The following is a 24,513-nucleotide window of genomic DNA, read 5'->3' as shown; positions in this document are numbered from 1 at the left end:
AACTGTATATCAAGAGTCTTGACAGAACATGCAGATGAAGAAGAACCCTGCAAAATCAGGATGGAGACCGTTTAAAAAATGTGTATGAATTATATGTATATGAATTAAAAGGCTCAAGGCGTAGAAGAATTGAACTGGAAGAGGATCGAGTGGCTGCCATATTTAAACATGAGCGAATGAAAGCCTCCTATGCTATAATAAGGAGTATCTCCAATGCTTTCTGAAGTACCGCAGGAATGTTTCTAACTTGTATCTTGTTTGTCAGCTCACAGCTCATTCTGTTTCTTCTTGAGATGCTTTCTGAATGGCTTTGGTGCTTAATCTGTTTACAGAAGCCTGGCTGAAGAAGAACTGTAGCCAAGCTAATTTCACCTCATTCCTCTTAGCGTTTACCTGCTGTTTGTGTTTGCCACTCACAAGTCTCCGACGTAGCACTCTCAGATCGTAATGGCTGTTCCCTGCATCAAGGCGCTCTCACTCCGCTAAGATAATTGCTATTATGGCTCACAATAGCCTTAATGGTGCTAACGGTCGTTGTGAAGAAATGATGCAGCTGATGACGGCCACTGGGTCTGTTATTAAAAAGAAAGGAGGCTGCTCCAATCAGCCGCAGACCGCCATTAGCCTAGCATGCCCATTCATCAATGTCACTCTGAATAGAAGCAGTCAGGATGGGGGTGGAAGGGGATGTTGAGAGACTCTGGAAGGGGGAGGGGCGAGGCGAGGCACGCGCTACCCAAGTCGCCGGGTCTGTCGTCTGGCTGCGTGTGCACTCTGACTCCCAGGCCTCATGGGCCTGCTAATCTGTGGGCACGGAGGAAGCCATTGGAAGGGGGAGGAGAGGTGCACGGCTGAGATAGCATATCGCCTTGCACACACAGCACTCGCTATAGCCTGATCCCCTCTGCACAACCATTTCCAATCGCTTTTCACAGGCTCTCTTCACCACAGAATGGGGGAAAACAAAAGCGCTGAGAGCTGCACTGTCTGGTCCATTTTTACATTCTCCTTTCGACACACAGCACACACACACACACACACACACACACACACACACACACACACACACACACACACACACACGCGCGCGCGCGCGCACACACACACACACACACACACACACACACACACACACACACACACACACACGTCTCCTCAAGACTGCTCTTTGAAGTTGCTTGAGCAAGCATTATTCAGTATTTCAAATCCATCCTTCATCCCAGTGCTAATTTTACAGTTTTTTTTTTTTTTTGTCACAGTTTTTGTCTTGTGAATTCATGTCATATTCATTAAATTTAGCCTATTTTACTGTGACTGTAATGGCAAATGATAATACTTAATACAAATGTCCTATAGTATATTCTATATTCTAAATCATGATGAATACATTTTTTTTCAGGATTCTTTGGTGATCAGAAAGTTCAAAAGAACAGCATTAATTTGATATAGAAATAATTTGTAACATCATAAATGTCTTTATTGACACTTTTGATCAATTTAATGCAACCTTACTAAAAGGTATAAGGTATTCATTTATTTTTACTTTTTTATTTGACTGACATGACATATTGTGAAGAACCAACTAGGCCTTGTGGTTGTTTTAGTATTGATTTGTACAGAAAAAAGACAATAATGTTTTTAATACACAATCTGATTCTAAAAACGTATTTTCCATTAATGGTCATTCTAAATTAGCTGAGTATTTTGACTAAATAATATTTTTTTATTTTGCACTCGTCTAAAAGACCATCGGTGACTGGTGGTTATGATCGGAGGCTTCTTGTCACAGACTTTGAAACATGAAAGGCAGACAAGTCTGGTTTTAAGCTTCAAAGTGTAACTGTCACAAGTCAAGATTCTGAGCACAATAGGGATCAAAGAACTGTGTTTTTGTTAGTTTGCTATTCATGAGGGAATGGTATCGACTTATTGCGGGCAGTCCTTTCTGGCAGGATAGTTCCACTCTTGGGGCATTGCCCAAAATGTTATCTTCCTCCTTCATTAAAGTCACTGCAGAGTAATCAATGAGTCTCAGCCCTGAAAACACTTGTCCTGGCTCTTTTTTGTCACTTACTCTTGTCTTGCCTGACAGAAGAACATCACTCATGCTGAAAACTCAGCATGCACTTGAATCACTTTTTAATCCGTTCATTTAAATCAGATTATCCGATTCCCTAGAATGAATCAGACTTCCACATGTGCTAAACAGGAGAAAGAACCGATTCATCTGAACTACTTTTAACCTACTGATAAATGTTGATAATTTAGTACTTTTAGTTAGTTGCACCACTGGATAAGAGCTGATAGAGTAGAGTACTAATGTCAGTGGCGTAGTCTAGTATGTAGGGGTAGGGCTGGCTGGGACAGATCAATGAAGACCTGAAAAAGGAAACCGAGAGCTATGAACATGGAAGTAAATGAGTGTAGCGATGCCTGCAGGATCTTCAAAGCGAGAGGGAGGGAATAATATGCTGCAAGTTTGAATTTTCAGCCAGTGGATCACTCAATACTCTATCTATTATAGATTAATACGGCATCTCACTACTGTATCTTACAATCTGTCCAGATGAGAAGCAGATTCAGTCGACACTAGCCTAAAAAGATCATTCCTTATATCATAGAATCAGATCCCAGATTGATTCCTGCACCGTGATGGATTTTGTGCCATGTTTCAGATCATGGAGGGTTTGAAAGATGCTATTTAAAATAATTGAGCCCCTGTTGGATTACGCTTCTTTAGAATTTATATATTTGAACTTTGAAAAAGTGTTTGCTTCACAAAAAAAGGGAAATTTGGAGCTGTTTAAACAGAAAAAATATAGATAGATAGATGGATGGATAGATGGATAGATGGATAGATGGATGTTATTACTGTGGTATTACTTTATATAGCCTATAGTTTGAAAAAGTATTTGCTTCATAAAAAAAGGTAATTTGGAGCTTCAAAAAAACTGCATATGTATTCGAACTGCAGAAACGAAGCAAAATAAATAAATAAAATAAAATAAATTTCATCTTTGTAACTTACAATTTACATTTATTTATAACTCTTGTGTTTGGTTATTTCAAACATGTGGCTAAATGAGCTTAAAGTGACAGTACCAAAGGATACTGATGATCATAAATTATAGTGACTTAAATACCGCTTAATATTTGTCTGACAGTCCAAGTTGGCTTTTCTTTAAGGAGCTCTACATATTTAATAGAATATTTATAGCTATGGTGTGCGGAGCTGAAATAGAGCAGCACTAACTCGAAGAGCGCTGCACAGGAATGGCATTGGTTGGCAGAGAGTGCAAATGCCAGCACGGATAAAGACTTTCCTGTGATTAGCCTCATTATTCAGACAGATTTTTCGGCTTTACGAAAAGGGCTCCTAGGCATCCTAGTTATTCATCCAAAACCCGGGCAGAACAGTCTAAGAGAGCGGAAATGTTTGCTTCAGGGGTGGGACTGTCATGGCACTGTCTTCTTTATTAGACCCCATGCCCTCTACCGTTCTCCATCCTTATAAATGTTAGATTTTAACATGTGATGTTTATGCATGAAAATGGTTTTGGGAGCCCCTCTTCTTGTGAAGAATATCATTGTTAAACGAGACGTACAATTTGTCCCTGCCCAAACTTTCGGCCAGAAGAATGCTTGAGGTGTGCATATATGCAAAGAAAATGTAATGAACAAATTCATGCTACTGTTTCTTCTCCTAGTGTTAATTATTAGATAGTGAGAATAAATTATTTTGTCTGTTTGTCAAGAACAAGGTAATTAGGGAGCACCAAAAATATGTTTTTGTACTAATAATTTTCTTGGCTTTGATGAATAAATGATTTAAGCACAACTATATTCATACTTGAAGTTCTTAAAAAAATTATTTTGACAGCCAATAGATGTTCTTTTTCTTTCTTGATACATTAATGAAGCCCTGCCTCTTTCAGCCAAAGCCAAAAGAGCTTCTGATCAGTAGTGATTAATAAAATGTAAAGCACTATACATATATGAATTTCAAGGATGTTGTGGGAGGGGCGACTCAAAGGACCGGGGTGGCAGGGAACACTTTGGCACGTGGCACTGGATTAACTAGGGGGGTGTAGTGAAGATGCAGAGGGCGAGGGATGGATGGAGAGAATGCTTCATAATACCCCTCTCCCCTCCCCCTCGGTTGTGTCTTTCTCCCCCCAACCTCTTCGGCTGAGAGGAAAGCGTGCCACGCTTAGATTTGAGCCATTAATATTCTGTCTCGACTCATTGTCTTTGCCTGCTGACATTTACATTTAGATTGTTTATCTGACTGTGGGGGGTGTCCGACCATTAATGAATATGCTTCTGTTGTTCCAGAAAGGCGGCAATTACCGGCTCTGCGTTAAGATAATGAAAGTAGAGAGATGTGGTAGGTGGGCATTAGCCACGGCGGAGAAAAGGCCTTGGTGCGATTGTGCTTTTTTACACACTGCAGCAAGGGATGAACTGGAGGAGCACGGAGGACTCTGTGCCGGTTTCCCTGTCATTCTGCAGTCAGATCTCTCCCGGTCTCTTGGTTAGATATAATGAGGGGTTCAGGCATAAACACACATGCTAGCTTGCAGCTTTCTTCGGCTTGCGCTTCTCTATAATGCAAGTTTAAGGCCTCACTGTCAACACTTTTCTGTCTGCATTAGGGGGGAAAAAACATCTCATTGGAAAACATTTCAGTAATATTTTAGTTGTTTATTATTAAATTCTATATATTAGAAAGTATATATATATAAATCAAGTAATTGCATATGACGGTAAAGGTCATGTAAGTTCATATCCATTTTTTTTCCATACTATCTGCCTCGAAGCACCTGTCAATCTCAGCATCTGTGTTCTGAGGTCACACAGAGAGAGCTGAGTGCTTTGGATTCAACATGATTGAATGGGTTGAGATGTAACCATACACTATATAAAATACAGCTAAGGTGAGTGCTGGCCATTAGAGAGCAGGAACGTGGTGAGAGGGTAATAGAAAGCTCTGTTGCTCAGCGAGGGTAGTGGCCGGGGCCGTGTGCACCAGCTGTGCGTAAGTCACAACTAGTCTAGTTTTGAAATAAATGGACACTTAGTTACAACTTACGCACTATTGAATATTTTTGCGTTGCACCATTAAACTTAGTTGAAGCGTGACTACATATAAACTAAATATTTACCTCTGATCAGGAGTGACGGTTGGAATAAAATAGCAGACTGACTGAACTGCAACAATAAGCTCTTGTTTTACCTGACAGACTACAATTATTTAGATATATGATAATGCTGACATACTCTCACTTACATTTATAAGAAAGAACATTATGTAAATATATTACTATTATTTTGTTTGCAGCTCATCAACAAGAACCTGTCCTAAACAGTGTGCCGCTGCATTGGTCCATATTGTGCATGTCAAATAATATCAGTCATAATAAATAAATGTCATTTCTTGTATTTTTTTGTATTAGTATTTATTTATTGATCCTTATTCATTTTAAATGCAGTTATTTATGCTACATATAAAAGTATTATGATCATGGTTAAGTAGTATCCTATTTAATCAACTTATTTTTACTGTAGTTATGTAAGGCAAAAGTTACAATGAAGGATAAACTGAAATTCACAAAATTTCAACGCAAATACAAAGTTCTGTCATGAGAGATGGCGCAGGCTGATTGAACTCAAACTCAACCTGCTTAAAATCATTCTCTATAGGTCACAGCTGATTGGTTCCTGATGTATCAGTACCCAATGAGCTCGCTGCTCAACCTTCAAATACTTGGCTAGCATTTGCCTTAGCAGTGCAGCATGCTTTCAGAAACCCCCCCACCTTCCCCAGCTCCACCTGTATTCTGCTGTAGATCTACTACAGGTAATTCATGTGCGCTATATTGTACAGCAGCAGCATGTCTTTCTTTGCTCACAGCAGCATGTCATGTATGTATTGGCAGTAGCTCTGCAGTAGCATCACAGATCTATTCAGCCAAGACCAAATGTATCAACCCATTACCATGCCAAACATTCTGAGAGTTGTGGGATTGAATGGAATTTTTTTAATGAGCATTTTTATATTTCTCCATTGTTTTTTAATTCTATTCACCTTTTCACAATGCTTCATGGGATTGTAGTTCTTTCCCTCAGTAAAGCCGTCCAGTACACAGGCTTGTACCTTATTTTTTCCAATTTAAGAAAGAAATTACGAATGGCTTGTGGTGCAATAATACCGTGGTCACTCTTCTCTCACTGAAAGGCATAAGTACAGCCACTGACCAACCCCTCAGCTCTTGCCAGTTCTTATAGTAAGGCAAGCTACTTTTCAGAATGACGCACTGCAGATCAATAAGACTATTCCACTCTATGCTACGCACTGCAGACCAGGCCTGAGAAATATATGGTGGGTGATCTAAATGGCCTGCTTTTAACTGATTTTGAAAGCATGTAGTGTGTGTGCAGTTTGCAGATTACCTTTATGCAAAGAACACCTAGATGACACCGCATGGAATACTGTATTTTATAATGCAGTATGTGTGATTTGTCAGTTTCAATTGTGACGAATGAACTGAAAGCAGTATCAGCCACGGTTTTTCTTTTCAATCCTTTTTCATACATTATTTGATTGGAAATGTTGTTATTTATTTTTTGCATAGAAGACATAAGATACAGTTTTTAAAGAATATCTTGTCTATACAAGGCTGTCAAGCAAAATGACAAAGAAAGCACTATACAAGTGGTCCATACTACTTTTCAATGTATAAGTTCATCTGGTTCACAATCACAATCGCTAATTCACACCGCCTTAAATGATTTGTGTGGATCATACAATGATTTGGATGAATTGGACTGATTTGCTTGTCATATTAGTTAGCTGACACATATAGTGCAAAAGTTACATGGACCATGTTAATGATACTTTTATGGTGTTTTTGTGTCCTTTGATTCATTGTCATTATTTTGAAAAGAGCAACCAGGATATTTTTAATACAAAGAAAGAAAGAAAAAAAACTACTTTTGTGTTCTACAAAAATAAAGAAAGTTATACAGTTTTGAAATGCCACAAGGGTGAGTAAATGATAGTAGACATTTCATTTTAGAGTGAAACAATTCTTATTCTTCTAGCCGCTGGTCTCTGTTTTTATATTGATTGATATTGAATGAATAGACTACATGGAATTTTTGCTCAATTTACTATACGCTGTAAGAGAGTGTTGAGCGGTTGAAACAGATCAGCACAGAGAGTCTGAATGTAAAAGTGATTTAATGAAGTCTGTTCTAATGCTTCTCTTCAGTCCACTTACACAGATTAGATTAGAGCTGTGGCCTCCACAGAAAGCCTTTCTTTTACACTGTATTGTTCGAGTGCCATTTTAATCTTAAAATGGAAAGGTTTACTGTGCCAAAAGAAGATTTGCACTCTGTTTCACCACCCATTGGTATATCTTTTTTTTATCTTCATTTTAACACAGCCACATTTCAGCAAGCCCCTTGTGAAACACACCACTGACCTTGCATGCAAACACATTTTATAGATATGACTTTGAAATGAAAGAAAATTGAGGCAACAATGGACTGAACATTCATTTATTTATTTATTTTTATTTAACAGAAAAAAATAGCCAATAATGGATTTTTTCATTTATTTATTTAACAGAAAAAATTGCCAATAATGGACTGAACATTTATTAATTTATTAATCTATTTATTTATCAATTTCCTAATTCTTTGGAGCATAATTAACTTTACATTTGAAGCTTTCCCCTAATTAAAAGTGGTTGACGTTCAGGATTAGTGTGGCCGTGACAGTTACAGTGAAATGCAATGTAGGTCTGCCATCAGTCATGGCTGTATTGGCATGCCCTGCTGCCATGGCAACATACTCATACAGTACGTGCATGTAGAAGCTCCGGCATGGCTGCGCCCAGATGTTGAACTCAGTAACCTCTATTTATTCTAATCCACGCAACGGTTTTCCATGCCTTGGCCCATCTGTATCCCTGTCACATGTTAAAACATCGCATTGACATACATTAATCCGGCCAGGTGTTGTTTCCCCTCCCCTCCTTTAACCTTCCCTATGTCCTTTCCTATCTTCCTGGTGCTCCTAAAGTAAAAGATAAAGGAATAAAGCCAAAACTTATGGGTTGAACTTAATGAGCTGCATAGGGAATAGAGCCGCTATCCTCCTGGGAGTTTCTTCCCTACAGTGAGTTGTGGTGCTTTTTCGTCGGGAAGAGCACATTATGAAGTCCTGTTGACATTGTGTTGATTTATAAGGGCATTCTCTCCATTGTTTCCCCTGTGTCCTGCAGCTAAGCACGACGTGAATGGTAACAGGACAGTGCCACCGTTCCCAGAGGGACTGCAGATGGTCTTATTCGGTAAGTGATCCGAGCTGTGAGATGTGTGCGGAGATGTGAGTGTGTGTGTGTGTGTGATCGCGGTGTGGGGGTAGACGACCGGCGGTGGAAGGTAATTAGTCCCCTCATGCACCCCCTCATCCCCTTGAAGAAGTGCAAAACCAAAACTGCAAAATGATGAGGAAAATAAAGGGGAGGGGTGTGCCGATTAATTGCAGACTGCTGATTAGGATCTCTTTAATAACTGCATTTGTTCAGCCTCCCTTTTTTCTTTATTTAGGCCTCAAACTGTGTAATTCATCATGGCAGACAGGAATTAAATGGCTGTTTTATCACAGGGTCTTGAATACAAATAAAATAATATTCAAAGTATGTATGCGGCTTTGCAAATCACAAACCCCCCGCTGAGAGCGATGAAGGGTAACTCAGGTACCTTTGACTCCATGAAAATGTGCTTTTCTTCCTGCTAGACGGCACGCACAGCGCTCACCCTCATTTATCGAACATTGACGTCCCCCATGTGAAAGCGTCATCTTATAGTCTTGGCGTTCGGGTGTCCCTCTGGGCCGGCGTAATTGAGCTCCAGATTCTAGATTCTCTATCATACGCCTTATGCTCGCTTCTCCACAGCAGCTTGTGAATCAGAGAAATCTGGTCAAGCCGACAGTCGTGTACGTTTTTTTTTTTTCCAGCAATTGAATTACTTTCCACCCGTGGGATGTTGCAGTAGATAACGATATACTAGTTACCCTCTAATTTATTTTTACTGTTATAGTATTATTTGGTAATAAATGCTTACAGCGGGTGTTAGTTTTATGGTGGTTGATATGTTTTTATTGGCCCTGAGTAAATGCGTGATGGAGGAGTCTTTAGTTTTATGGGATTGTAAATTCATAGCTAAAATATAGAGCTTTGAATAGAAAAAAAGGACCTGATTTAACACCAGTGGGAAGGTGCTAGAGGAGGCTCGTTCCCAGCAGAACACAAAAACACAAGGCAAAGAGAATTTGGAAAAAGATTTCTGTTTTTGAAAGAAGCCTCTTAGGCACACCAAGGCTGCATTTATTTGATCAAAAATACAATAAAAAAACTTTTGAATGGTAGTATACACTGAAGAATCTTAATGACTATGTCATTTTAACGGGATAGTTCGCCCCCAAATTAAAATTCTGTCATTATTTAGTCACTCTTATGTCTCTTCAAACCATATGCTGTTATTTTTTTCCATGTTTGGAAATTTTCTTATAAAGTAGTTTTTTTCTGTCAAGCTCCAAAGCCGAAAAATCTTAAAAGCCTAAAAGTGTTCTAAAAGTAGTCCATATGACTCCATATGCACTAAATTCCATGTCTTTTGAAGCTGTATGATAGCTTTATTGAGGAAAGGAAGGTCATTTGGACTACTTTTCTGTTCCTTTCATGGTAGTGTTTTTTGAACAATTGAACATGGCGCTAGCAACCCAAAGTCATGTGTTTGATTTTCCATGGAATGCATGAAATGTATGTGTATAGTTTGTAAATGTATACTTTGAATGCAATTTAAAAGTGTCCATCAAATGCATAAATATTCTCAGAATCAATTCTATCTCTGGCAATAATAGAAATATGATGTTTTGTTGTCTCAATTATGGATCAGTTATCATATATGGCTATATATTAGGAATATTTATTTTTTCTTTTATGTTTTTAACACAGGTATGGGCTGTTTCTGGGGAGCGGAGAGGAAATTCTGGAAGCAAAAGGGGGTCTATTCCACTCAAGTGGGCTACTCTGGTGGTTACACCCCAAACGCGACCTATGAGGAGGTGTGCACAGGTATGTCTCTGATTACCATTTCCAAGCTGTCAGTCACTTATTGTCTGTGGAGCTCCAGCCACATAAATAATGTGCGCACAATTTGAGTATCACGAATTACACATTAACTGTATTGGTGTTGAATGAGTTGGAATGACTGTAAAATATCTATGAGAAATGCACTAATTGAAGAGCAGAAATTCTGAACAGAATTTGTACTGTAATTATATTCTTGTTCTTTTTTGTAACATCTGTAAACATCCAGATGGCATTCATATATGCTTATACTTAAAATGATAACACTTGCTCATATAGCAATAATCCAGTAACTGGCTAATACAGTAAACCAATTCAAAACAACACATGCTCATTCTGTCGAGCTTTGTCCAAAAATCACCATGAAGCTTCTGCTTCAATGCAGTAATCAAGATGGGTGTTTTTGACATGGCTGGGTTTGCCTTAGCTGTGCCAGCTGTTGGCCTAATATTATTATTATTATTATTATTATTATTATTTGTAGTACTAGTACTAGTAGTAGTAGTAGTAGTAGTAGTAGTCCCCTTCCTTATCCTAAAGGATTTGGAATTTAGAATATTATGCTTTTCCCTCAAAAAACAAATAAATGCAGGCAAGGTGAGCATAAGAGACCTCTTTCAAAAACATGAAACAATCTTACAGACCCCAAACATTTAAACAGTTGCGTACAAAGAGCACAATTTTTTTAAACAAACACACAAGATTGCTACCATTTAATTTTTTGTTACTTTGCAATTCTTTTCCCCAAAAATGCACAAATTATTGTTTTTGAAAAATAAATTGAATGAAATTAATTCTAGTCCATTGCATTTAGCAGATGATTTTCTCAGCTCAAACTTACTCTGGTAGTTTTCCTCAGCCTAGAAAAGCATGACAGGCCTGGGCTTTGATCTCCCGAGCTTTCCCTGTGTTCAGTCACAGCGATTTCCTACCGAGTGAATTTGCTTTAATGGTCTCTCACAGAGTATGCACAGCCATTCCTTACTATGAAGTTTAGACACAAACATGCATCTCACTGCAGGGCATTTATATTTAAATTCCCTCTTTTTCTTAGAAACTGTACATTTTGAGAATCAAAGCTGTTTTAAAGCCGGGTGTGATGATTCAGCAGGTGGTCCATCACTACAACTGGTATATACGGCGTGGGGTGCTGAAAACGCAGGGGGAGCTGTCCATTGGCTGGTGCTGAAATGAATGCTGGTGCTGAAATGGTTGGCAACACTCTGTGCTCCTCCACAGGGTTTGAATGCTGACATCCTTTTGAAACAAGTAACAGGATTTTAGAAGAAATGGAAAGTTAAGGCTGGTGTTTATATTGTGCTCTTAGATATGACTTGCAAATGCATAGCTTCATTTTTTTCTATAAAATCTTTTTCAAGACCTAGTGAGCTGCCTCACTGCCTACATAGGCGTCTACCATCTAAGGCAGCATCTTAACTAAATGAAACCTCATAAGTGACTAAATGCACTACATAGGCAGAGTACCATACAAATAGGGCTCAGAATTATAGTCTAGTAGTAGGAACAGGTTCAATGAAGACTGCTGAAAATGAAGCTTCGCCATTGCAGGAATAAATTACAGGAATTAATTATTTTTAAATCTATAAAAATAGATAACTGTTATATCAAAACATTATATTAAACACAGCTCAGAATAGTAGTCTACTTTTAAGCATTTTATTAAACTTGATCATTTAAAAAAAATATATATATATACTTTTTTATTATTGAATGAATTATGTATATCTCCAGTCTTTTGCTTTAGCCACCATCTTGAGAGTTTATTTTTTTTACAGAGCTTGTCACAGTGCATTCTGGGATTTTCCCCCCAGTGCATTCGGGAGTCTGCCTTGATGTCTTAAAATATAGGCAGCCTACTAGGTTTTGTATCAGTACGATAGAATCATACACAGGATTTAACTTATGCATCTGAGGGGGAGGGGACGTGCCATGATCCTTAAATGCTCTCTCGCTTTGTCTACGCACTCAATCGTTCTCTCTCTCTTTCTGTGTTAATCTCAGTCCTGTCTGCACAAGAGCTTGTGTCAACAGGGGATTAAAGGGTACAGACATGTCCGCCAAGCAGAAACATGCACTAAAGATAAAGCCACCAATGCAAGCAATCATAGAAAATAGCATCTTATGGGTCATTCTACAAAGCGGGTGATATTTGCCCCTTCACATAAAGATGTAAAAAACTAAAAAACAAAACTAAAAACTCTATAGTTGATGTCAGCTTGCAGCTTTTCTTGAAGTTAATATATATATATATTCCTGTGATGTCAAAGCTGAATTTTCAGCAGTCATTATCAGGTTATCCAGGCTCCATTGTCACATGATCCGACATAAATCATTCTAATATGCTGATTTGCATTTGGGTTTTTTCAATGCTTTTTTTTTTTTTTTTTTATCTTTTCAGAATTCTTTGAATAGAAAGTTCAAAAGAACAGCATATATATATATATATATATATATATATATATATATATATATATATATATATATATATATATATATATATATATATATATATATATATATATATATATATATCAGTATATCAGTCAAACAAATTATTTATTTAATAGATTGTTTCAGATCTTACGAAAATACTTTCAAATTCACCTCATAAACTGGAAAAGGCACCAGTTTCATAGAATGACCCTTAAAACTGAAGCAGCCCGTAGTCTCTCTTTTCAACCATTTTTTGAAACAGTATCAGAGCTGCACAAAGAGAGATCATGAGAGGATGGTGTGCTTGTGCCTTTTCAGTATCACACATAACCATTATCTCTGAATTTCAGTGGATTGTAGTTTTGACTGCTCCCACTTGTATTGATGGTCTGTAAAAGGCACTTCCCTTGACACCTACTTGCATCACAGCTGTACCTTTGCTTAGAATGTATGCTATTCTCAAGCTGCAGCTGCTATGGCCGCCTGTGGTTGACCTTCACCGTGTCTAGAACGGCACAGCCCGGAGAGGGGGTGGGTGAGGGGATTTCACCCCAAAAAAATGGGGGTTGAGAAAAAGGATTGGAGCTGGGAGATGGGAAGAAAAATAGGCAAGATGCTTCAAAGAGGAAATGAAGAAGAGAAGAAAGCTGAGCAGAGGGAGAGGAATAGAAATCGAGAGGGAGGGAGGGATGAATGTAAAGAGAGGAGTGGGAAGTGTAGGAACAGGTTCAATGGGTTCATTACTCTTCCATAAGCCAACATGCATAACGCAGTTGGAGGATAATGCTGCCGGCTCTTATGCCTCCATTAGAACACCATTGTCTTATCGCTGAATCTACGAACATTTGCATAACACACTGTCAAAAGGTTACAACGAGTGCAGAAATGTAGCTTTCTTTTGCTGTGGCAGTCATTTTGTACTCCTCATGTGTATTTCTCTATCTAAAAAAAGATTATAGATGGATGGCCAGAGAAGATGCAACTGCAGTATCCAAATTAATAAGTGCCTAATGCAAGTACTGTAAACTTACTTTGGTGAGAAAATAAAAGTTTGCTTGCCCTTTAATAGGGAATTGCATGGTTTATATTGAATTGGGACAATGATCATTTGACCTTGACACATCTAATTCAAAGACATACAAACCGTCTGCTAAAGAAAACTCGGTAGCACTTTACTGAAATCCTTTACAATGCATTATGTAGGTATTCATAATGTACATTATAATGCATTATATCTTTTTATAAATAATTGTAACCAAAGTTAAAATGCTAAATAATATTTGCAGATTATTTGTTCCATATGAAATTGATTGATTGTCATATGTTTTAATGCATTACACTTTCTAAAAGGCGTAAAATATGTAATATAATCTATTGTAACTGTGGTTACAGTTATTCATACAGTTATAAGGTGCATTACAAAGCACAATTAATGCATTAAAAATACTTTTAAAATGCATTCTATATAAAGGCTTTAAGTAAAGTGCTACCGAATACTCATTCTTGACCCAACCTTTAACAACATTTTGGAAATGTATCTAGGATTCCAATATATATCCGTATATACACACATATGTATAATTTTTTATTTTTTTAAGACTGGCTTATTTCATGTATGAATACTGTGAATGAAGGAAAAAGGAAAGAAAAACAACAACGATAATGTGTGTGTGTGTGTGTGTGTGTGTGTGTGTGTGTGTGTGTGTGTGTGTGTGTGTGTGTGTGTGTGTGTGTGTGTGTGTGTGTGTGTGTGTGTGTGTGTGTGTGTGTGTGTGTGTGTGTGTGTGCGCGTGTGTAAAAAAATTTAATAAAAAAATACAGTTCCTTTTCTGTTTATTTTATTTCATGTTAAAATTAAAGCTATATTTGATTTTATGTTGAGTGTGTATGCCAGTGTTGTTTTAGTTTTTTACTTTAATTTAGATATATTCATATTTTGAATTAGCTTTTATTTTTTATGTTTTATCTTTTATGTTAATTATAGTAATTTTTTTTCTTCATTTTGTTATGTGATTTTGTCTTTATAATATTTTTTCTATTTAATTAATATTTCATTGCTATTTAAGTTGAATTTATTTTTAGTTCAGTTTTAGTTTTAGTTTGGGACTGAGCACCGTTGGTGCAATTTTATTAAAAGGCAACATTTCAAATTTTCGTTTAGTTTACGTTTTTCAACTAATATTTTTATTTTATTTCAGCTTTAAGTCAAATAACGGAAATGTTTTTCATAGTTTTAGTTTAGTTAACGATAATAACCCTGGTGTTAGCGAATCCATGGCATTGTTCTTTGAAGTTAATGTAGTTCCCAGACAACAAAAGTGATTTAATACCTTTCAACTTGGTCCTATGTTTAATTTAGGGTATATGCAGGGCCGTCATCAGAGAGGGACAACTGGGAACATTGCGACGAGCCGGCTCGCTAAATGTATTATTACAATGCTGAGTGTATGGGCGTGAATTGAAGCGACGGCCCTGGGTGTATGGCCAATGGCACGGCTTTGGTTTTCCATATCTCAGCTCTGATAATGTTACTACCCCTCTGTCGTCTTGCCTGGTAATGAAAATAACCCCACAGGTTAGTCCTTTATTACTTTTTTAATATCAAAGCAATATAGATTTACTGGAGATAACGTAGAGGAAGGCCCCCCATAAGACTGAACCAGAGATTATTAAGCAGACTTCTTTGGTAATAAATTAATGATGGGAGATATGGAATTAGGTTTTTCAGTTTTGGGGTTCTAGTCACAGCGGTTTCATGTTCCCTGATTAATTTGCAACATGTTGCTCATAGTGCGAATATAGTATGTAGACATAGTCATAAAAATAGCTAGACAATACTATGAATGCAGTTTTTGGAAGTGTATTTATGCACTGAAATTAATGTAAACACAGACACACACACACACACAGAAAAAACACATGAATTTCATTTATTTAAAAGAATCGGTCAGTAAGATATATATATATATATATTATTCCCAGTTCCATACATATATATATATATATACACACATACTGTATAGAACCTGTTTTTGTGCTATTGCCTTTTTCCCTTTAGTAATTTTTTTTGTGAATTAGGCTGTTAAACAATGCAGACAGTGAGTGGAAGGGGACGTGTGTCCCCCCCCCCCCCCATTGTGTTTTTACATGATGGAATTTGAAAGTAATTGTCTTACTACTTTGATAAAACTTAGATGCTTCTGTAGGATAATACCAACAACAAAAACACCTTGCAGTTTTGCTCAGTGGTTGTTTTAAAGATGTCGGAAAAGGAAAGGCATCTGCAATCCTCACTTTCATCTCAGTCTGACCAACTTCTTGTCTTCCCTTTCGATTGTTACTAATGGCTGTGCTGTTGTTTAAATCCAGCCTTAAATAGAGCATAATCATCAGGTTGAGTACGTAATGTATTGTGCTTGTGTTTGTTTGATGCTCCTCTATGCTTCTCCTCCAAGCTTGCTAACCCGCAAAGAGTCATTTCAAAGAACGAGTCCTTTTACGAGTCCTTCTAGAGGAAGCTCTCTTTCTTTTATACGTTTTTCATGGCTTCCCCTTCAGGTTGCGTTTCTTTTTCAGCTTATTGAAAAGCACCCAGCTGATGCAATGAGCACAGGTAGATCGACTGCCCTTGTACTTTTATGACAGGGTCAAAAGACACATAAAGTTAATCAATATGGAGGACTGACCCTACCGCTGGAGACGCGGCCAGTCAATCCAAGATCAGTGACCCTTGATGACCTCACTGGAATGGGACCCCGGACCACCTCTGTTTAACCCGAGTGTGTGTGTGTGTGTGTGTGTGCGCACTGTGACTCTTCGGCAATGATGTTTACACAGGCACCTCTGCTCTTCTTCCTCACGCAGGTAAAACAGGGCACTCAGAGGTGGTTCGCGTGGTCTATGAGCCTGAGAAAATCAACTTTGCACAGTTGCTCAAGGTATTCTGGGAAAGCCACAATCCTACACAAGGTAACATTTCATTCTGTCACAAAATAATATCTTAATGGGATAGTTTGCTTTTCAAAAATGAAAATTCTGTCACCATTTACTCACCCTCTTGTCGTTCCAAACCTGTATGACTTTCTTTCTTATGTGGAACACAAAGAATGTTCTTGCTGATTTTTTCCCCATGCAGTGAACGTGAACGGGGAAATGTGGAGCTCCAAAAAGCACCAAGTAGGCCATATGACTTTGCGTATTATATTCCAAGTCCTCTAAAGTCTTATGGTGGCTTTGTGAGGATATTAAAGAAATCTTAAAACACATTTTGGGAAAAAAAAATTTTTGTAATGAAAAAATACAAATATAAAAACTAAAACTTATTGAAAATGTATGTTTATTATTAGAATGATCTATATTAACTATATTTTTGGCCTTTTTTATATATTCTTAAAAAGATTGATTTAGCCATATAGGATACGTAGCATTGTTAAAATAAACTGTAGTCTGTTCTTCACATGCAGCAATTTAATGGCATCAGAACACTTTGAACAAAGACAATGAGTCATATGGACAACTTTTTGATACTTTATTTATTTGTTATTTTGGGAGCTCAAAAGCCTTTGTCTATATTCACTTTTATTGAATGGAAAAGAGCAGCCAAGACATGGGTTTCCTTTTGTGTTCCACAGAAGAAGAAAAAAAGAACAACATGAGGGTGAGTAAATGATGACAGACTTTTATTTTGGGGTGAACCATCTCTTTAAGATTATATTTAGTTCATTGGCTCTGTCCCAAATGGACCGAGCCAATGTGATCTTACTATGAGTCCACACTTTCGTTTTTGACTGTCAGGTAGAAGTTTGCTGTGGGCTTGGCAAAAGTGCGCATCCATCCAGGGCACATATCGGCCGCAAAGAGGGCGCTTGCAAGCACCCTTCTGAAACCTAAAATGACAAATAGGACTCCCTACAGTCTCGTTGACTTAACTGGGAAGCGAACACGGCAGCCATTGTAAGTCCACAAGACCGCAAGTGCACATGAAGTGTGCCATTTGAGTCTGGGCAATTATTAGTTGAAACCCAGTACAGTCATTTTTGTTTAGCAAAGTGTTAATTTAAGAAAAGCTAAGAACAAAGAGTAAAAAGAACAGCTCTATAACTTAATACAGTCTTAAGTTCCAGTGGTGTGTGAGGTACGAGAGGCTCATGAATTCACAAAGAAGAGAGGCAACAGTTTGAGTGGCTGCAATCATGAACAGAGAATTCAGATCGGAGATTAAAGTGTCTCGGCCATCCAATCACATTCAGACTCATCGAGATGGCCTGTATAATGTCCTGATTGTGTCTGTGGTGATGACTAACACTCATCTCGTTCTTATATATGTTCACAGTGAAATCATGGTTTTGCTTAACTTCTGTTTTAAAGAACATAAAAATCTTGCAAAAAAACCTTATAGAAACACTAAGTAATTAAAAAAATGGGTTTACAGCTATAACGGACACCAGTAATAGTCACAGTACAGTTTCTTCAGAATGATTAATGCACTCTTCACATCCAACAAAAATATCTGTTCAGGACGCAGCTGTAGAATCGGCTATAAATCTATGAAGTCATATCTGGATCAAGAACAGATAGAACAGAGCTTTAATTAAAAATTGCACTATTTCCAAGATTTCATATCTGGTTGATTGGGAGTTTGTTTCCCAAGAGACTAAAGTACTAATAGATGCTAAATTTGGACCCACAGAAGATGTACTGAGTGGCTGCACTGCATGATTACATCAGGGATACATGACTTACTTTAGTTCTCAGGTGTCTACATTTAAAGGGTTAGTTCACCCAAAATGAAAATTATCCCATAATTTACTCACCCTCAAGCCATTCTAGGTGTGACTTTCTTCTTTCAGCCAAACACAATCGGAGTTATATAAAAAATATCCTGGCTCTTCCAAGCTTTATAATGAGAGTGAGGCCAAAAAAGCGCATTCATCCATCATAAAAGTAATCCAAACTGCTCCAGGGGTTAATGAAGGCCTTCTGAAGCGAAGCGATTCATTTTTGTAAGATATGTATCCCTATTTATAACTTTATAAACTGTAATCACTGACTAGATAAAGGAGTAGTTCACCCAAAAATAAAAATGTACATTTGTAAACACAAATTACAATGTACATTTGTGTTGTGAACAGATCCTCAGTCCCCTTGTTTTTAGCACTGACACTGCCTTTTCTTTGATAGGAATGCGCCAGGGCAACGATGTTGGAACGACCTATCGATCAACCATCTACGCATACACACAGGAACAACTCGCCGAGGCATTGCGCTCCAAGGACGAATATCAGAAGGTATCCCTCTACAACCTTTTCCTATTTCTCCCCTCCCTTTATGAAGACCCCATACAACCCTTGGGTGATTTTTACTGTAACACAAATGTTTGTGGATCAGTGGTTCTCAACAAGTTTAGCTTCAGGATCCAGATTTGACATTGGACAAGTGCCAAATTTGTCCTTGAAATTATATATATATATATATATATATATATATATATATATCAAATTTCAAGGACACATTTATATTTATATTTATATATATATATAAATAATTTCAAGGACAAATTTGGCACTTGTCCAATGTCAGATCTATATATAGTGGCACAAGTGTTTTCAACATCAATAATAATGTTTCTTGAGTAGCAAATCAGCATAATAGAATGATTTCTGAAGACTACTAAAGACTGGGGTATTTTTGTTTTAATATCTGGAGGAATATTTATCTATCAAAATACAGTTTGTCTATATTAAAAATATTATTGACAGTATTGTTTTTAGGATCTCAGCACTCTTCAATTGCATTTAACAATAATAAATACATCTTTATTAATTATATTTTTAATATATATATATATATATCATTAAATATATATAATTAAATATTTTTTGTTGTTGTTCTTGAGTATTGGAATATTAATATGTGATAGTGTTCATTTCTTCACTTTCACATGGCATTTTTAGGCAACAGGCTTAGTATTGTATTTCGCTTCTGTCCACGACCCTATCAGAACAGACCTGCGTCCCAGGTCTGGAGAACCACTGCTATAGAAAACAAAAGCTGCTCATATCGATGTTACCCTCATCTAATGGAATGTTAACATCCCTGGTCCCCAAGTGGATGGTAAGGAGGGACAGGTGTTGAGGATTACATCCCTCAACGTTTCTTGCACTGTTTGATAACCTGTGAATCCGTAACAGATGAAACAGGTTTTCTGCAAAGCAGGGAAGTATAATACATGAAATAGTAATTCTCTTTGTCTTGTTAGACAGCTTGGAGAAAGGAGACTTCAAATCCGTGCATGAGGAGGTTCAAAGCCTTTCGGCGTTGAGTGCGAATGCTGCCATCTGCATTATGCATATATTTTTCTCTAATTGCAGAACGGCTCTGTCGTCGAGCCGAAAATTGAGGTTTCTTGGTCTCGGTGGTGCAATGCATTACAAACCTACATGTGGTTCACGCTAACAACCCCACCCTTTCCGTCGAAGCGAAGCCTGTTGGAACAATAGAAGCAGAGGAACTGACTGTGGTTCTTGCAAGCTCTAATCTTCCCTACCGTACCCCTGTAGTCTCATTTTCTTCCTTCAAAACCCTTCCCCCTTCCCCTTCCCCTTGTGTATGATCATACTTCGTTTTTTGGGCCGTTTTCCTTCTCATTCCCTCAGATCAGTTCACTGTCTGAAATGAAATTAGCAGCGAGCCAGTATTCACTCTCGGACACATTACGGACGTTGTCATGTTAGACACATTTGACTATTGACGAGATAACCTTGACTGTCTCATCATCCCAGTGTTCTCTCTTGCTCTCTTCACACATCACATCAGATCTCAGCTGCCTTTGTGCTGATACCAAAGGTTTCTGCAGTCTCTCTTTTCTACATCAAAAGAGCCCAAATGAACAGCGCAGTCACTCTTCGCTCTTGCTGAGCACTCCATTTTGAACAAATTCTGAACACAATACCCAATATCTTTTCCTGTGATATGGTACATTTGGTATCTCAGCAACTAATTCTTGAGGAAGGATGGATCTCACTGGACACTGATGTCCACAGAAAACACTCACATATGAACAAGTCCTCACTGTTCATAATCAAAATGCTTATTTTAAAGGCATACTAAGAAGTTTTCTTACTGAATAGTGACACGATTTAATGATTTGGAGATCAACCGCAAAAAAAATCACAAATATTGACAAAGAAATGGCAAGTAACACATTGTAGAAAGACTGAAATATTTTCTTGTAAAGCATTATTGTAATGTTTTATTTGCAAAGTAATATACATTCTATATATGCATTTTTATGTATATAAATTTATTTTAAATACACAGTTTATATACTGTATATAGCTGTTGCTGAGATATACCAAATCTCAGGAAAAGATATTGGATATTCAGCGCCTTTTTCAAAATTGAGCGTTCATGGCATGAGTGAAGAGTTATAAATAGCCTACATGATTCTTTTGATGCGTATTTTTATTTATTTTTATTTTTATAGAAAATGGCTAAAAATCAGACCATCATTACTGTTGAGTCCTGCCCACTGAAGTGACCGAATGAAGGAAATGTCTCTCTTTTCTAACACACACAGTCATTCTTACAGACAGCAGCTGTAGTATTGGGACCCTGGGGATGAGAATAGGGGACGCAGGCCTCCAAGTGGGAAAAGCATAAGGGTGCGATTTGTTTTTTCATGGAGCGCTGGCTCCAGCTGATGATGACTCCCAATGGCCTGCACCATTGGCATCTGACTTTCTGTTCAGTTTTCTACTTTTAAAAAACAACTTTGTTCTTAAATGCTAATTGGTTGTAGTGCTTTATCCCATAGAGGTCACCTATTAACCTTATTATACATGTCAAGAACTATATTTGCTAGTGGATGAATTTTCACAATAAAATAATGATGGCCTTAATGTTTTTATTCTGTTTTGTAAAAGCCTTTTGTATCTTTACTCAGACAGAGAGAGCAGCCTTTTTGCTTAGAGAATCTTCCAATGTTAATTGCTTTGTTTTCTCGTCCTGAAATTTCATGGTCAAGGGTTTTATTAGTGAGTGGAAATGAGAGTCACTCTATAACCCTCTAAAATACTTCTGTTTCGTAAAAATAGGCTATGAAGAGAACTTGTATGTTTTTTTGTCCTTGGAAAATGGTGCGCTTTCAGGTTGGCATGTTGCACGGTTGAATGCATGTTCACAGAAAAGGGATTTTGCAGGAGAGTGGTCATTTAAGACATCCGAATTTACTGTAAAATACTGTAGTGTTGCGTTTTAATGGTGGATCACTTATTAACCCTCATGTTCTGTTTAGCATGTTCAAAAAGCCTTTTTATAAAAAAATAAAATAAAAAAAAGTACAGTCCTGTCATTGTTAAATTGGATTTGCTTTATTGTATTTTTTTGCAATGTGGTTTGCTGTGCTCAAATTGACCCCAAAAAGAAGCAACACTACTAAAATGGTTAACAGTGACATTTCTAGTAGTCTGTTTGAGTGGAAAAAATAGGTTAATTTCAATTACTATCAAGCGTTTTATGTTTCGACATAAACCACTCTGAACAAATAGCCAGTAAAGGCAATCTCAACAAAACATGCACGAGGGTTAAATCAAGTGTATCCCACAGGAGAGGCTCTCTTTTAGCTGGCCAGATGAATAAGACAGGAGTTTATGAACGCTGCATGCTGTCAAAGAAGCTTTTAGCTGCACAAGGCTCTGCATTTCTCATTGTGTTCCTTTTCTGAGACACCTGCAGACTCATACGCTCCTTCTACTGGCCATCCTGCTAACTGCATTTCCCCTTTCTCTCTCTCACTTATTCACTCCATCCTCCATTGTCTCCTGTCTTTCTCTCTCCACCCACTCCACCCCCTGCTGAGCCATCTGCGCTTCGGCAGGCCCTGTCTCCATGGCAACAAGGGAGGCCGCGCTGCCTCCTATTGGCCCGCTGCCCAAACGGAGAGGCTGCCGGGGGTCGAAGGTCGTCTGTAGAGTGCCGCCTCACCGGTGTTCTAATCAGCTGTTGACCCCTAGCCACAATGAAATGAGTGTCAGAAGACAAGGGGTTAATAAAGCCTGGTCTGACTGGCAGCTGGGTCCATTATGAGTGAGGGACAGGAGAGGGAGAAATCAGGAAGACCTGGGGGCGTTGGGGGTGGTGTCGGCTTGGTTGGGACGCTGTAGATGAGGGACTCAGATCTTGGGTTGGGGGCCCGTCTGTGTTGTGTAAGGGAAGATTTGATGTCACCATAAATCTTGTCTGCAAGGGTGGAATGAAAGCTGTGGGTGGCTTTTTTAGGATTATAGCGCCTGGTGTTAGTGTGGGGGATGTTGGGAATTTGGAGGGTAACTGTATCTGTTGTGGGGGAACAGTGCTGGTTTTCACTCAGTGTAACATTACCTTAACAAGGAATAGCTAACGTCAGCTTTTACTGTGTTGAGACCATTTACCGTTTTGGGTCGGTAAGATTTTTGAATGTTTTTGAAATAAGTCTCTTATTTTCATCAAGGCTGCTTTTATCTAATTGTACATTTTATTTCTGAAAAGTGGATATTTGTATAAATATCATTATTTATTCTATTTCTAAAAAGCATGTTGTGGTGGCACATGGGTTGTAATGTCAAATCAAACTAAAACTGTTAACCATGTTACCTTTCTGAAGGCATAATTATATCCCAGCATATCTTAAAATGTTTTCATTTGGCACAAAATCCAAATCACCAACACTTACTGCATGAGGGAATGTTCATGCAGAAATGTAAAAATCTCCTCCTTTAACTGGAAAAGGCAGCCGTTTAATAGAGCGACCCACTTGTGACATTAGCTTAAGGTTTTAGCATGTTGCCTGAGGAGAAAAATTGTCGTTCTTTATTGAATGTTTTCCATCACTCCAGTAAGAACGTCATAGTGTGTGCAGATGGAGACTTGGCACAGTGTACAATTTTACACATTAAGTTAAGCTATTTTTAGTCTTGAACTTGACGGCCATTTTGGATTCCACCAAAAACAATCAATAATATACAGCTGCAAGTAGCAATTAGCAGAAGCGTGTAGGTGTAAAGAAGTAGGCTATATGAAATGGACTTATTGACATCAGATTTAGAATTGAAAAAAAAACAACACTTTTTTTATACCTGATAGAGACTATATATTATGTATTATATTTGAGATAGAGTATTATGTGTGGGCGACTTTCATCTAATACTGATATTATGTTAAGACCAGTTTCTTGAGTTTTCTTGAAGTCTATGGAGTTGCATTAATGGTTTTATATGCATTTTTCAAAAACCATGTCCAAAGATGACGAGTGCTTCATAAGAAGACGATTTTAAAATATACAGTTCTAACAGAATATTTCATGCAGAAATGTATGTCCTTGGGGCAGATTTGTTCCCCATGAGAAGAGTGACTCTTGTGTAATATTTAAAGTCTTTAGCTCAAACGGTGTAGTGTGGCTGACATTTTTGAATATTGTGAATTTAACCCGCTAGTTGCTAAGCAACCATCCATTCCATCCATCCCATAATTACACAAAATGCAATTAGCCACAGACCCTTCACGCATGCAATGTTCATTGAGTTTCACCATAGGGATAAAAAAGTTCAAAGCGAAGAATATTAATAATAGACCAGTGCCAAAATGAGAACACAAGTTTTTTTCCTACTTAGCTTAGCAGATCTACAAATAGCCTTGTATTACAGTCACATTTTTTACATATGCACATAGACACCAGTATTATTTTAGCTGCAGCATGCCACCAAATCCATCTGCCCTCATTTTAGCCGACACCAACATCAACACACTTTTACCCCACTGACCTACCCTAGCGTCCTTGTTCAGATCATCTTTTGGCTGATTCTCAAGGCAAAACATGAATGTCATAAGCTAACAGCACTTTGCTCCAAGAGCA

At 37.8% G+C, this 24,513-nt stretch overlaps 1 protein-coding gene across 1 annotated transcript in view; it reads left to right on the top strand.

Annotated features, from left to right (window-relative positions):
- The window catches only part of msraa (methionine sulfoxide reductase Aa), a 67,478-nt gene that overhangs the window by 27,936 nt on the left and 15,029 nt on the right, over positions 1–24,513 (top strand). Inside the window, exons 2-5 of the mRNA XM_082148321.1 lie at positions 8,295–8,363; positions 10,035–10,154; positions 16,488–16,592; positions 18,804–18,910. Coding sequence (XP_082004447.1) covers positions 8,295–8,363; positions 10,035–10,154; positions 16,488–16,592; positions 18,804–18,910 — 401 coding nt within the window. The remainder of the gene's footprint in view (positions 1–8,294; positions 8,364–10,034; positions 10,155–16,487; positions 16,593–18,803; positions 18,911–24,513) is intronic.

This window comes from Leuciscus leuciscus (assembly GCF_965113295.1).
Source record: "Leuciscus leuciscus genome assembly, chromosome: 19".
NCBI classification, from domain to species: Eukaryota; Metazoa; Chordata; class Actinopteri; order Cypriniformes; family Leuciscidae; genus Leuciscus; species Leuciscus leuciscus.
Note: the sequence above shows the minus strand (reverse complement) of the source record. Positions and strands in the feature narration are given on the sequence as shown.